The sequence below is a fragment of the Electrophorus electricus genome, chromosome 12, assembly GCF_013358815.1.
Source record: "Electrophorus electricus isolate fEleEle1 chromosome 12, fEleEle1.pri, whole genome shotgun sequence".
NCBI lineage: Eukaryota > Metazoa > Chordata > Actinopteri > Gymnotiformes > Gymnotidae > Electrophorus > Electrophorus electricus.
The window spans coordinates 7229051-7241631 of NC_049546.1; the positions used below are offsets into that span (position 1 = coordinate 7229051).

General features: G+C 42.2%; 1 protein-coding gene across 2 annotated transcripts in view; it reads left to right on the forward strand.

Annotated features, from left to right (window-relative positions):
* The first annotated feature begins 1 nt into the window (after position 1).
* The window catches only part of macrod1 (mono-ADP ribosylhydrolase 1), a 61797-nt gene continuing 49217 nt past the window's right edge, over positions 2-12581 (forward strand). For both annotated transcript variants that reach the window (XM_027003562.2, XM_027003561.2), the window contains exons 1-3: positions 2-477; positions 1035-1127; positions 1417-1527. In XM_027003562.2, coding sequence (XP_026859363.2) covers positions 18-477; positions 1035-1127; positions 1417-1527 — 664 coding nt within the window. In that variant the 5' untranslated portion in view covers positions 2-17. The remainder of the gene's footprint in view (positions 478-1034; positions 1128-1416; positions 1528-12581) is intronic.

Genomic DNA, 12581 nt, shown 5'->3' on the forward strand with positions numbered 1-12581 from the left:
CAGCAGTAGGTTAGGCTATGGCGTTTCAGATATCCAAACTTACAGCTCGCTTTTCACTGCTAAAAAACTTTGGTTTGAGTACTATAGCGGAACACAAGTGTCCACGCAGCCTGATACACCCCAGCAAACTCACAAAGCACCGGCCGGGCCGCTCGTTTCATGCCGTGGTCCGTAGTGGCGAAGGCTCACCAGCTACCACAACACCGAGTCCCCGGAGCTCGGAGCGAGTTCTAAATATAGTGAAACGAGCGGCGAGGTTTTCGGCCACCTCTGCGACCTCAGAGTCGTTCGAGTGGCAGGGCCGTCGGGCTCTTAGAAAGGGCGCCTCCCTCCGCCGCGCAACCGCCGTCTTTGTCGGGGCGCTCGGTGTGTCCGCCGCCGTCAGTGCCACCTTGCACTCGAGTGCACTGTGTGCTATGGCCTCCAGGACGGCTTTAAATCTGGACTCCGATAATACTGACTGGGAAGAAGCAAAAAGTGAGTTCTGCTCTAGTTCGCATTACTAGAGAGGTTAAAGAGCCCTTTGCTAATAATGAATCCGAAAGAAAAAGTTGGCTCTAAGCTTAAATGGGTCGCTACAGAAATAATTGGCTCAGACCTCTTCTGCAAATATGGGTGTCGAGCTGAGGGCGAGATACTGCAGAGTTGGGTGTTTTACTTTAACTCATAATGCGCTTGGTATTTGGGCAGATATACCAAATCACAAAATACAAACCTGCATTACTGTGACCTTCCAGAGTCTGACACTGCTCTAGATAGTTAACATGAGCAAGAAGACGGTGAGCTCTGAACTCATATAGTGGTTGAAGATGAGGATAAAAGTTTTAAACATTTCAAAGTACTATATAGACTTTATTTTGCTCTTTTAGTTAAAATTTCTAAGGAATGGACTATGACACCTTTTTTTTTTTAGTTGAATGTGGCCAACTATACTCATCATGCACATTAGATTATGCGATCTAGCTGTATTAAGTTATTTGTGTGAGATGCGTATTTGACTGAGCCATATCATATTATGTCCTCTTCTCTGCCAGGGCTTCTTCTGTCCATGAACCTGCAGGAGAGGAGAGGGATGTACAGGACTGACTACATCCCCCTGGACCAGATTCCTGTGTGGAAGCACCCAGGTGATTTAAGATCTCAAACCTGATATAGAAACAAAACCCACAAGCAAAGCATTACAGGACCGTAATATGATAAAGGCTACTTTGCCTCATTCTCATATAGCTCTGGTGAAAGTTCCAGCTCTGAGGAATGGATGATTTGGTTATCTACAAATATCACAATTATCCAGTGATAATTATACTGTGGTTAATGCCCTGTTTAGTTTAGATTTTTACACATTATTTAGCTTTGTGGGAATGTTTTCATAACGTGTAGAACATTGTTGCAGTGTGGAACATCTGTGTCTTGTAGGTGCTGCCTCTGCTGAACCTATTTACAAGGCAAACGATGAACTAAATCGGAAGATCTCTGTCTTCCGAGGTGACATCACCAAACTGGAGATAGATGCGATTGCCAATGCAGGTAAGGATTAAGCACTGCGGATGTCGTGTCGTGATCCGTTCTGTACATCGACCTGCACCTTCAGCAAGGGGGCCTTTTTTCTAACAAAGCTGGACACACAAAAACAAAGCTGGGACCACCTATTGCAAGCTTAAAATATGAGCTTATGTGGTAATTATCCATCGGGGAATATGTTTGTGTTCGTTTCAGCTACGCTCATAACCAGGAGTAATTCAGCGAATATAATTTTAGGGTAACGTTAAGCATCAACATGACGCCCCGATATAGGCATTTATGCCTATAAATGTACTAAATTAAAATCAGCTCAAATGAAAAGTGCCTAAAGTATAAGCTTTATTTTGAACAAAACCCCTCATTCTTTTCACTGCTGTTTCCGACCATCAGTTCTCAGTTGTTAATATTAACTGTCAGCCAGTTAAGATACCGATACCGATTCCATAGGACACCACAATATGCAAATCTGACAAATCACCCCAAAAAAAAAAAGGAAATTACATTTACACATTTTAATCACATGGAAACTAGATTACAATATGAGCAACAGTACAGGTTGTCACTGCACAAAATCGTTCTTTGTTTTGGCTCAGCACTCTGCTGTTTTTAAAATGACGCATAGGAATCATGTCTGTTATTGGACATTTCACTGCTGACTTCTTTTTTTTTGGCCAGCTGTGTTTTCTCATCATTAGGTCAAGCGCAACAGATTTAACAAATGATCCGATTATTTGAAATGCAGCATTTACATTTACAGCATTTAGAAGGACAAAAATGCTGTCATTTACACTCAGAATACATCCGAGCCAGTACAGTACGTTAGAGTCCAATATACCATTGAACTAGAATACTGTTCTGATGTATGGAGGGGCTGGTCCATTTTGGCTTTGTAGGCAGGCGTCAAGGTTTTTAAATCTGATGCTTCCAGCAGCTGCTGGAAGCCAGTGAAGGGAGCGCAGCAGGGGAGTGGCGTGTGAACATCGGAAGACTGAAGACCAGTCGTGTTGCTGCATTCTGGACAAGTTGTAGAGGTCTGATGACTCGTAGAGGAAGACAAGCAAGTAGCGAGTTGCAGTAGTCTAGCTTTGAGATGACAAGAGACTGCACAAGCACCTGGGCAGCTTCCTGCGAGAGAACGGGCCGAATCCTTCATATGTTACAAAGGAGGAATCTGCAAGACTGGGTTCGATTTGAAACATGAGTTGAGAACGACAGCTGGTTGTCCAAAGTTATGTCCAGGCTATGGGCAGCTTCAGATGGTGATACCAGGGTGTTCTCCAAGGAAACTATGAGGTCATGGTAAGGGTTGGGAGTTCCTGGGATGTACAGAAGCTCAGTTTTACTGGGGTTGAGCTTCAAGTGGTTGGCTGTCATCCATGACGCTATGTGGAGACCTGTGTGTCGGAAGGTGGAAAAGAGAGAAATAGTTGGGTGTCATCAGCATAGCAGTGGTAGCAGAAGCCATGAGAAGATATTACATCACCAAGAGAAGGATTATACAAAGAGAAGAGAAGAGGGCCTAATACTGAGCCTTGTGGGACACCGGTGGAGCGTCTACATGGTTTGGATGTGGATCCTCTCCATGTTACCTGATAGGACTGTCCCTCCAGATTGGCTCTGCATGGAAATGGTTTCAATCCTGTCATACCAAGGCTGGAGAGGACAGAGAGGGGAATGTTGTTTACTGTATCAAAGGCTGCAGAAAGGTCTAGAAGAACTAAAACAGATGACAGTTTGGCAGCTTTAGCAGCATTAAGTTTTTCCCTTACTGCTGTGAGGGCTGTTTCTGCTGAATATGCCAGCTTGTAGCCAGACTGGTTGGGATCATGCAGCTGTTGAAAAGGGAGGAAGTGAGTGAGGAAAATAGATAATTGATTGTAAACTGCTGGTTCAAGGGTCTTTGTGAGGAAAGAGAGAAGTGATACCGGTCTGTAATTGGTAATGTTGGAGCCGTCAAGTGTGGCCTTCTTGAGGATTGGTAGCACCCTAGTGGTTTTTAATGCAGTTGGCACATGTCCAGAGGATAAGGAGTTGTTCGTGATAACAGATATGAAAGGAAGCAGATCTCTTGAGATGACTGCAGATGTTGCTTCTAGTGAGAACTTGGAAAAACAAGACTAGTATAAGATTAGTGTAAGTCTGATTCTAGGTGTTTTCCTCCACCGTCTCTCTGCAGTCCTTAGTTCTCTCCTGTGGCAGCGGAGTGTTTGTTAGCCAGGGGGCAGGTGGGGAGGACTTAGCAGGTCTAGAGGAGAGAGGTCGCAGAAGATTCATTGATGAGGAGAGTGTAGAAATGAAAGCATTTGTAACTGTATCCAAAGAGAGAGATGACAGAGTGTCAGGGTGAGGAAGGGTGGACAAAATAGTAGAAGTAAGGGAAGAGGGAGTTATGGAGTGCGGATTGCGACGGAAGGAGCATTTACACGTATAGTGTGTTGCTAATGTTACCCAACACGACGACCAGAGAAATGGCCGTAAGGAAAATCGATACATCATTCATAGGTATAGCCAGCATGTTGCATGGGGTAAACAAAAGCAAACCGTTTGGTTCATTTGAAAACAATAAAGAAATGGCAAACAACCTGGCACAACACTGAAGTTCATTCAGTGGATGACCAAAGAATCCTCTAATGTAGGCCAGACTCTGGTCTGTGAAGTCGTCTTCCCATCTACCCCTACTGCTGTGCACATCTGTGGTCTCTCACCAAGATGAGGGTGGTCCCATCACAGCAGTTCCTTTGGCACTACCCCATAAGAAATGGTCAGTCATTACTCACGACTGTAAATCAATACCAGGTGTGAGTTCCTGTAGCTGTGATTTCTGACTGATGTCCTATTGTGAGGGTGATACCAGTGTGTTATCACTTTTGACTGGTCAGTGATGGTCAAGACTTGGTCAAGATAATATCTGTCTATCTATCTATCTGTCTATCTATCTGTCTATCTATCTGTCTATCTATCTATCTGTCTATCTATCTATCTATCTGTCTATCTATCTGTCTATCTATCTGTCTATCTATCTGTCTATCTATCTGTCTATCTATCTGTCTGTCTGTCTATCTGTCTGTCTGTCTGTCTGTCTGTCTGTCTGTCTGTCTGTCTATCTGTCTGTCTATCTGTCTGTCTATCTGTCTGTCTATCTGTCTGTCTATCTGTCTATCTATCTGTCTATCTATCTGTCTATCTATCTGTCTATCTATCTGTCTATCTATCTATCTATCTATCTATCTATCTATCTATCTATCTATCTATCTATCTATCTGTCTATCTATCTATCACCATTCAGGTACTGTGTTCTGCATTGCATTTCTATAAATTGCTGCATCATTTGCATCGTCTCATTATAATACCTGTCAAATTGTAATGTGCAACTAATTGGCCTATTTTAGACAAATGCATCCTGTACTACCCCCCTGGGAAGCTCACAATTTAATAATGTAAATGCTTACATTCTCACCTTTTAGATTGCCAACAAATTCATTGTAATGTATCCAGTCTGCCGCACATATTTACTACAGTTTACTAAATAAAACCAGCATGCCGTGGTCCGTAGTACTAAATAAAACCAAGCCTCCAACAATATGACACTTGGCTCTGAAATAGGACTTGCTCTTTTTGGCATATTTGTTATAATTTGGCCTGCATTAAAACTTTGCCTGCACCCACTTCCATCAGTAAGTAAATGAGCAGGATGAGGTAAGTAAATGCAGTAAGAAAAACCTTTATGCTGAAGGAAAAACTGTTGGAGATCAGGGATGTAACAGATGTGACAAAGGAGGACATACCACAAAATCCATCCCACTGGTAAAGCTCAACAACAGGAGGGTCATATTACAGTTGACTTAAGAACAGGTCATTTAGGAAGTCTTATGCAATGGGTGACACTTCCGCTTACAACATCATGGTGACCCAGTAAGGAAACAGGAGTTTTTATGGCCAAAATGTGGATTATCCATGACTGGTCATGTCACTCACCCAACTGAACCACACCGAGTATGCAATGCACGCAGAACGCCTCCTGACAGAGCAGCACCTGAATGTGTCATAGCTGGCATAATCTGTGGCATACCCAGCAGAGCATCGTAATGCACCCAGCATCTACCCCTGGCTGTGACTCGCCCATTATAGTCATTCATGGATTACAAAGCATTTGCAAATAAGAACCGAATATATTAAGTCCATGTTAATTTTTCCAATTACTTAAAGTCCCGATTGATTGAATGTGTAATAAAATGGCTGTGATTGTGATGTGGCTAGTCTATAGAGTTGTAGAAATCCTTGAATTAAAGCTGATACTCTGCAGTTTATTCAGTTTAACCACGGTCATTATTTCATTTCAAATTGGGTGTGTTGGAGTGCAGAGACAAAATAGTTGTGCTGGTACCAACACATTACTGTTAAAAATACTACAAATCTGTGTACAAATCCTCTTCGTGGATGTGGTTTGTATCATTCTGGTCCATCTGAAATGATATATATAAAAAAAAAGGCCAGTATTAACATACAGATGAAATGTCTCTCAAAATGAGATGAGATGAAGGCTGTTGGTGCTGTGGTACTTCTGTTACCTCCAAATAAATACTGGTGCAGTACTGGCAGGCTGATGCACACAAGCATCAGAACTGACGCATGGCAATTTGATAAGGACATGAGAGATTTTGTTTCGCTGTTGTTTTGGTCGACTGTCCAGTTGTCGGATGAGTTCTGTGGCTGCATTTCACTGTGATTACATTTTGGCTGAGGCAGCTATGCTGAGACAAGATCTTTTTATTATAATTGAATTTAAAATGAAAGCTCAGTTCAGAAAATACATTTTGACCACCATCACTTCATGTAGGTTAGAAAATACAGAGTGTTTTAAAGCCGTCTAAGCGCTTTCCACAGGTGGAGATATGGTACAAGGAATGATGAATTTTCCTTCTTGGCATTCACCATTCCAGGGATAACATTCCAGGTCCGTGTCCCCATGTCCCCCCCACTTGTAAGAAAGTGCTAACACTCAAAGGTTTAGAATGGTGACTAAGGTGTATATTTTTATTTAGAGAGTTATACTAGTAGAGTAGCATGAGGTATTCATGCAGTACCTGCCTGGTCACTGCTATATAAGATGGTGTGTTTGATTTGGATTAGTCAGTAATATTAGCTGCTGGTGTAACACATGATTATTGTAAGTTTTTAAAGCATGCTGGTTATTTTCCATTGCTTATAATGTAAACATTAGTAATAGCTTGACTACAGTGTATTTCGTGTTTAGGAACCCACAGAACATAAACCCAGGCTACACTTATGAACTGAATAGTCTTCCTCAGTCAGGCTATTTAGAAAATGCATAATTTAACATCAGAAGTACTTATGCTTACAGTGTTTTCAGTTTTCTGTAAACTCAAATACTGGGAGCTCCATCTGTCTTTCTATTTGCTTTGTTGTGCAAGTCATTTATTTGAAATCTGTATGGCTCTAGGGAGTACAAGTCCTTCAGTGACATTCTCCTGGCACATCACGACACTGAGTCCTGGAACTCTGATACGCAGCATGATACTCTGACCTTCTTATTTTCCAACTAACATAAGTTCGATTTGTTTTGGAATAAGTAGTTTTCTTGCAGCTAGTGTAATAAATGAAACATATACAGTGACAGTTTAATAACAAACATCAAAAACATTTTTGTTCCCCCGCCCCATGCTTTTTTGCCCGTTGTAGAAACCGGAAAGAAGCGCCAAAAATAGCAAATAACCGTAACGTTTGCATTCTTTGACCACTAGGTGGAAGTAAAGTCCATATCTATGCGCAACAGGCCAGGTCAACTTCTTTTGATAACGGGGACCTTTGGGGTTTGGTAAGCAAACAATCCAGTCTAGCAATGCTCTGGTAAATCCCTGAGGGCAAATAATTCTATATGGTGTAATTTTCAAGGGCATTTGCTCTTGATTACATCACTTTAAGGAGAATAGTCTCAGTTTCTCACAGGCATAGATGACAGCATCCTATAGTTATTTTGCAGTGCTGACATTAATGTGATCTCAGTGTTATAAACATGCACAAGGTTTATTATTTTGTCTGTAATCTCTCCTAAAACCGCCGCACAGCGAGATGGCGATTTGTTAGTGTTCGGGGGGCGGTCACGTATCAAGAAGGCAGCGTATTACCCCAGTTGCCGCGGGCCTTGATCCAGAGGAATGGAATGGAGGTTAATCTTGTATCCAAGGCTGGAACAGAAGAAATCTGGATTGTTTTCCATCGCAGATTTGGTGGATTGAGCAGAATGTAGGAAGAAATGCACAGAGCATGAAATAAAAAGGAGCGAGGGAGAGGCAGAGGGGCAGTGAGAGGAAAGAGTTTGTGTGACAGGACACTGATTCATCCCTCCGCGTGGCTGCATTGATCGACTGGCCACCAGGGCTCGTGTAAAAGCGTGAGGATTAACAGACTGTCCAGAGGTAATTAATTTGGATGCTGGAATGGACTTCTCAGGACTGCTAAGTGTGCAGTGTTGCAAGGGCCGGAGAGGAGAGAAGCTGTGCTAGTGCTTGCCTGCACTTCTGGATTCTGTCTGTCTCTTTGGCACACATGCACCCGCGCGTGTGCGTTTGTCGGCAAAACTTGTTGTTGGTCATGAGGTGGGCACTAAGTGGCACTAAGCCCTAAGCTGTGGTGCCTTCGTCCTCTCCCGTACCCCCACGTGTTCGACTTTTCGCCTGGTTGACGTGCAGTAACACATGCCACCTTTACACCAGGACCTGATGCAGCCTTCGAGGCAGGGCACAGCGAGAAGTGGAGGCTCCGAGAGCGCGTTAAATCGGGCACTGCCGAAGTCCCGAACCCCTGCTTAGGATGGGTCCAATAGTGAGAAACAATGGTAGTTGGGTTTCAGGTGCTCTGAGCGATAACTTGATTGCAGTGATTAAATTATGATTAGAAGCAACTGGTGTGTTTCATTATTGCACACTCTCAAACACACCTTTCATTTGTCATGGTACAGGAACAGCTGTGATTTGCTTGTGCTCTCCCGGAATGCTCAACAGGAAACAGCTACGAATGTCATATTGCTAAATGGAATTCATTATTTGTACGCCTTTTTTGCTAAATGAAATAATCTAATTGTTCTTTCCAGAATGATGATTATGATTAATACACTAGTAGGTTGTGCACCTCCATACTACCTGAACTGACCCAGGATCAGCACTTGATTAGTTGGAATTAAGTTCACTATTTTGTACTGCTTCATCTCACGTGTTTTCAGGATGACGCACTGTCCGTTTTGTGAAGTGGTGTCGCCTTAGCTGAATGCATTTGACTGGCATTGTCTTAGGTGGCTTCATTTTTAGCATCATTCTAGCACTAGAATGTGCTAATTCAAGCAGATCAGTCAGGGCTGTGTGCATGTCTGTGTGAAGACCATACACAGGCTCTAGATGGTGACACAGTTCTGAGGCAGGACCCTGACCTTTTGACCTTCTGTACAGTGTATATTAAAAGTTGCTGCTGTATTTAATGGAAAAATCACCACCAGTATAATTCAGGTCGTGTGTTTGTAGTTCAGTTGCCTTTGTGCAGAGTAAAGCAGAATATGATGCTTATTAGATTTTTTAGTTCTGGTTCGATGTTCACACAGATATATTTACCATGGAACCAAAAGATGTAAACAAAAGACATGGATTTGTCAAATCCTGATTGGGCAGCTTTTGACGTGTATTTTCTGACGATAACGACGCTGGGTTAAATGCGCTCGTAGACTTAGTGTATGTTGGGTAGTATCTTTGCCAATTGAAAACACAGAAAGAGCTGGCAAAATCCATTAAGGAGGAATTCCACTGCTACTGAAACTGCACTTTGAATACTTGGGCATTGTTGTATGTTTTTTGTCCAGTATAGCACAGATACGCTTGTTAATGTTAAATGGTAATGAGCCATTGTATTCTTCATTTCTCCATGTTTGTCCTGTTCTCATTATCGCTACAACCATGCTGTTCTCTCACGCTGTTTAGGGTTGCATCCTGTAACATCACGTTCTGTGTTTTATCCGTTTATTGTCTTTTAGTCCGTGCTATGTTCATACTCCAAACCGAACCACACCAGATGCACACGTTCAGAAGGAGATGGAGAACGACCTGCTCAAGTGTTCTTGGTCCGCACCAGAATTCAAAAGGCAGCAGTCTTGCTTGCTCTAGCGAACCGTAACAGAACATACGAATCAGGGTTTGCTTTAATTGAACCAAAGCTGCCAAGTCTGAATACATCCTAAAACTCATTTATAGTTACATCTTGTTTAGTATTTTGCAGGTAGTGGGTTTGCTTAGAGCACTAGTCCTGATTTAGTCATTCTTCTTTGTGTAATGCACTGCACACTGTGTCCGTCTGCTTCTTCATAGATCCTGGATGTTTTAAAAAGGTCTGCTTTGATTTTTGCTTATTCAGTTAAGTAAGCAATATAATGTGTACCTGAGACACAAAAAGAGCAAACAACAAAACTGGAGGTTCCTTGACTTCTAAAGACTGCTAGTCTCTTTAGTAAACATTTCTGTTAATGTTTTCTGCTTTTATTTCCGATAAAGAACTTAAGTGTTTGTGCTTTCTCTTTAGCTGAAGTGTACATGTACAGGCCAGTATAATGAGACTGAATGCCATAGTTTTCATGGAACCTCATGAACAGCTCACAGTAAATTTTGTTCCATGTCATCGTCTTTGGATGCTCATCAATGTTAAACCAAGAATTGTGACTTAATCAAATGTTTACTGTTAAATTTTGTTTAGCGTTAGTCACTTTTTCATATAAATTTTATATTTGCTTTTTTTTAAAAATCACTTTTAGAATTTTGCAGAGCGAAAGGGCAAACTTCAGAACCTAATGGAGCATAGAGGAAGTGCGTTTCAGTGCACGCACGCACGTGCACCCGCAGACAGACACTCTTCTTCCCTGAAACTTCACCGAGAGCCAGTTGATCGATAGAAAGTGGTAGAGGAAAGGCGGCGATCGGGAGGCAGAGGGAAGGACTGTTTGCGTATCGTTCTCAGTAAAGATTGGATTTACAATAACATCGCCTCCACCCCCTGTCCTCTCTCTCCCCTCCTCCTAACAACCCCTTACAGCTCTTGGCTCCTGCTTGTGCCCTATAAAACACACCGAACATAAAATCCACAGGCACTTAAGAACTGTCCTTCCGAGAGGAGTGGATAGGGGAGGGGTAAACATCCTCTTTACACCACTAAATCCATCCATCTGTCTGTTCATCGATCCATCTATCCATCTGGTAAATGAGGGGGAATATACCGTCTCAGGTTGGTTTATAAAGATGCGTCGTATCATGAATAGCCAATTGCCACGGCCGAGGGTTCAGAGGGACGGAGTCACGTTCACTGATGTCTTTGGCTCACATAAGTATATGACACAATTAAATTATTAGGATGATCTCTGATTTCTCATGTCATTTGCCTTTTGCGGAATTTGGAAATGTAACGCACATGTCAAGGTAGGCAAGCTTCTGAGAGTAGCCTAAGGGAAAATGCAAAGCCATGTAGTTTGCAGTAGTCATGATTACCCACCTTCTCTCTTAATAAACTCAGTGCTAGTCAGGAGACTTTGACTGGAATTTCCCCTTATTTATTTATTTATTTCAGTGACCCCATAGCTGACAGCTCCAGTTTCTTTACAACAGGGCTTTAAAGATATTTCTCATCATCAGGTTATCTTTACCCACCAAGAGAGATTGAATTTGACATGTGAATTTGAGGTTTCACTCTCTCCATTTCCCTGTTAGCTTACTTTAATGGAGGCACAGGATTGAGTATTCTGGTCCACAGATAAAATATTCCAGACCCAGATTCCCAGAATGACAGAGGAATGATGCCAGATAAGAGCGCCGGCATCCGATCTACAGTAGATCGGAATGAGACTCAGCATCACATTTTTCCACTAGCACTCTAGATAACAGACCCTGGCTCTTTCTTTTTTTTTTTTCTTCTTTTTTTTTTTTTTTTCCCCTTTCCCCCCCCCCCCCTTTCAATGATTACTTTTTGTCTTCCCCTTACTGACGGTGGCATTATCTAAAATGCCCCAAGTGCCTTCTGAACTCTATCGCCAGTGTAAGTCAAAGAAATGGTCCCGCAGTCAAACAGAGGGATGATTTAAAAAGCAGAGTGGAATGAGAGACGCGTTATGCTGCTTTTAAACCCTGCTAGGCAGGTTCAGTACACTGGATAGTGCACACGGAGACATGTTTCTCTAACCCACAGTGAGTGAAATTTACACAGCTTCCGCCTGGAGGATGTTGCCGTATGGGCATCCAAAAAAAAAAAATTAAAATGTGTAGACATCCCTAAATAGGTCTGAAAATGTGTCTTATTTGTCGAAGAGCGTAAGCCATTAAATCTGTTATCTGTTGCAAATGAGGCTCGGCATTCTGAGCTCCCGGTTCAGAGCCCTCTCTCACTAGCGTAAGCGAATTTAAAATGAGTTCACACAGAGAAATCTCACATCTCTCAGCATATGCCACATTGTGGCTAATTGGAAGCCAGGCTTGATGGAGGGAAACAGTTGTCATGTGCCTAATAAATTCATTGCAATTGGAGGTGCTTACGAATTTTCACTTGCATGTGATGCAGTTTTTTTGGGTGGTTTTTTTTTTTTTTTTAGGTTTTTAACTTTTTTTTTTTTATCGTGTTTGGCACTTCATTCTTTGTAGCGCAGTGCTTTAGAAATCATTGCATTTCTGGGTAGGGTAGAGTGATGGTTGTATTTTGTTGGAAATTACTCCAAAAGATATGAGCTCTCCTGTCTCAGAGGTGAAAAGGTGAATGAAATGAACAAGTCTGGTATTCATATTTATGGGAGAGTTAAGCGACATCTGGAAATCCTAGAATGTAGAATGCTTTGATTGAAATTCTGTTTGATGTATGACATTGAGGAGTGAACTCTCAGATGCTGAACCTGTAATGAATGGTCTGGTGGTTTTAAAACAAACTGAATGAGTTTGCAGAAAAGCGTGCATAGTAATTATTTCAGGCCTCGTTAAAAGCCTCCCACCCCTTCCATTCTCTCTCAATCAATCGCCACTTTAGCTCAA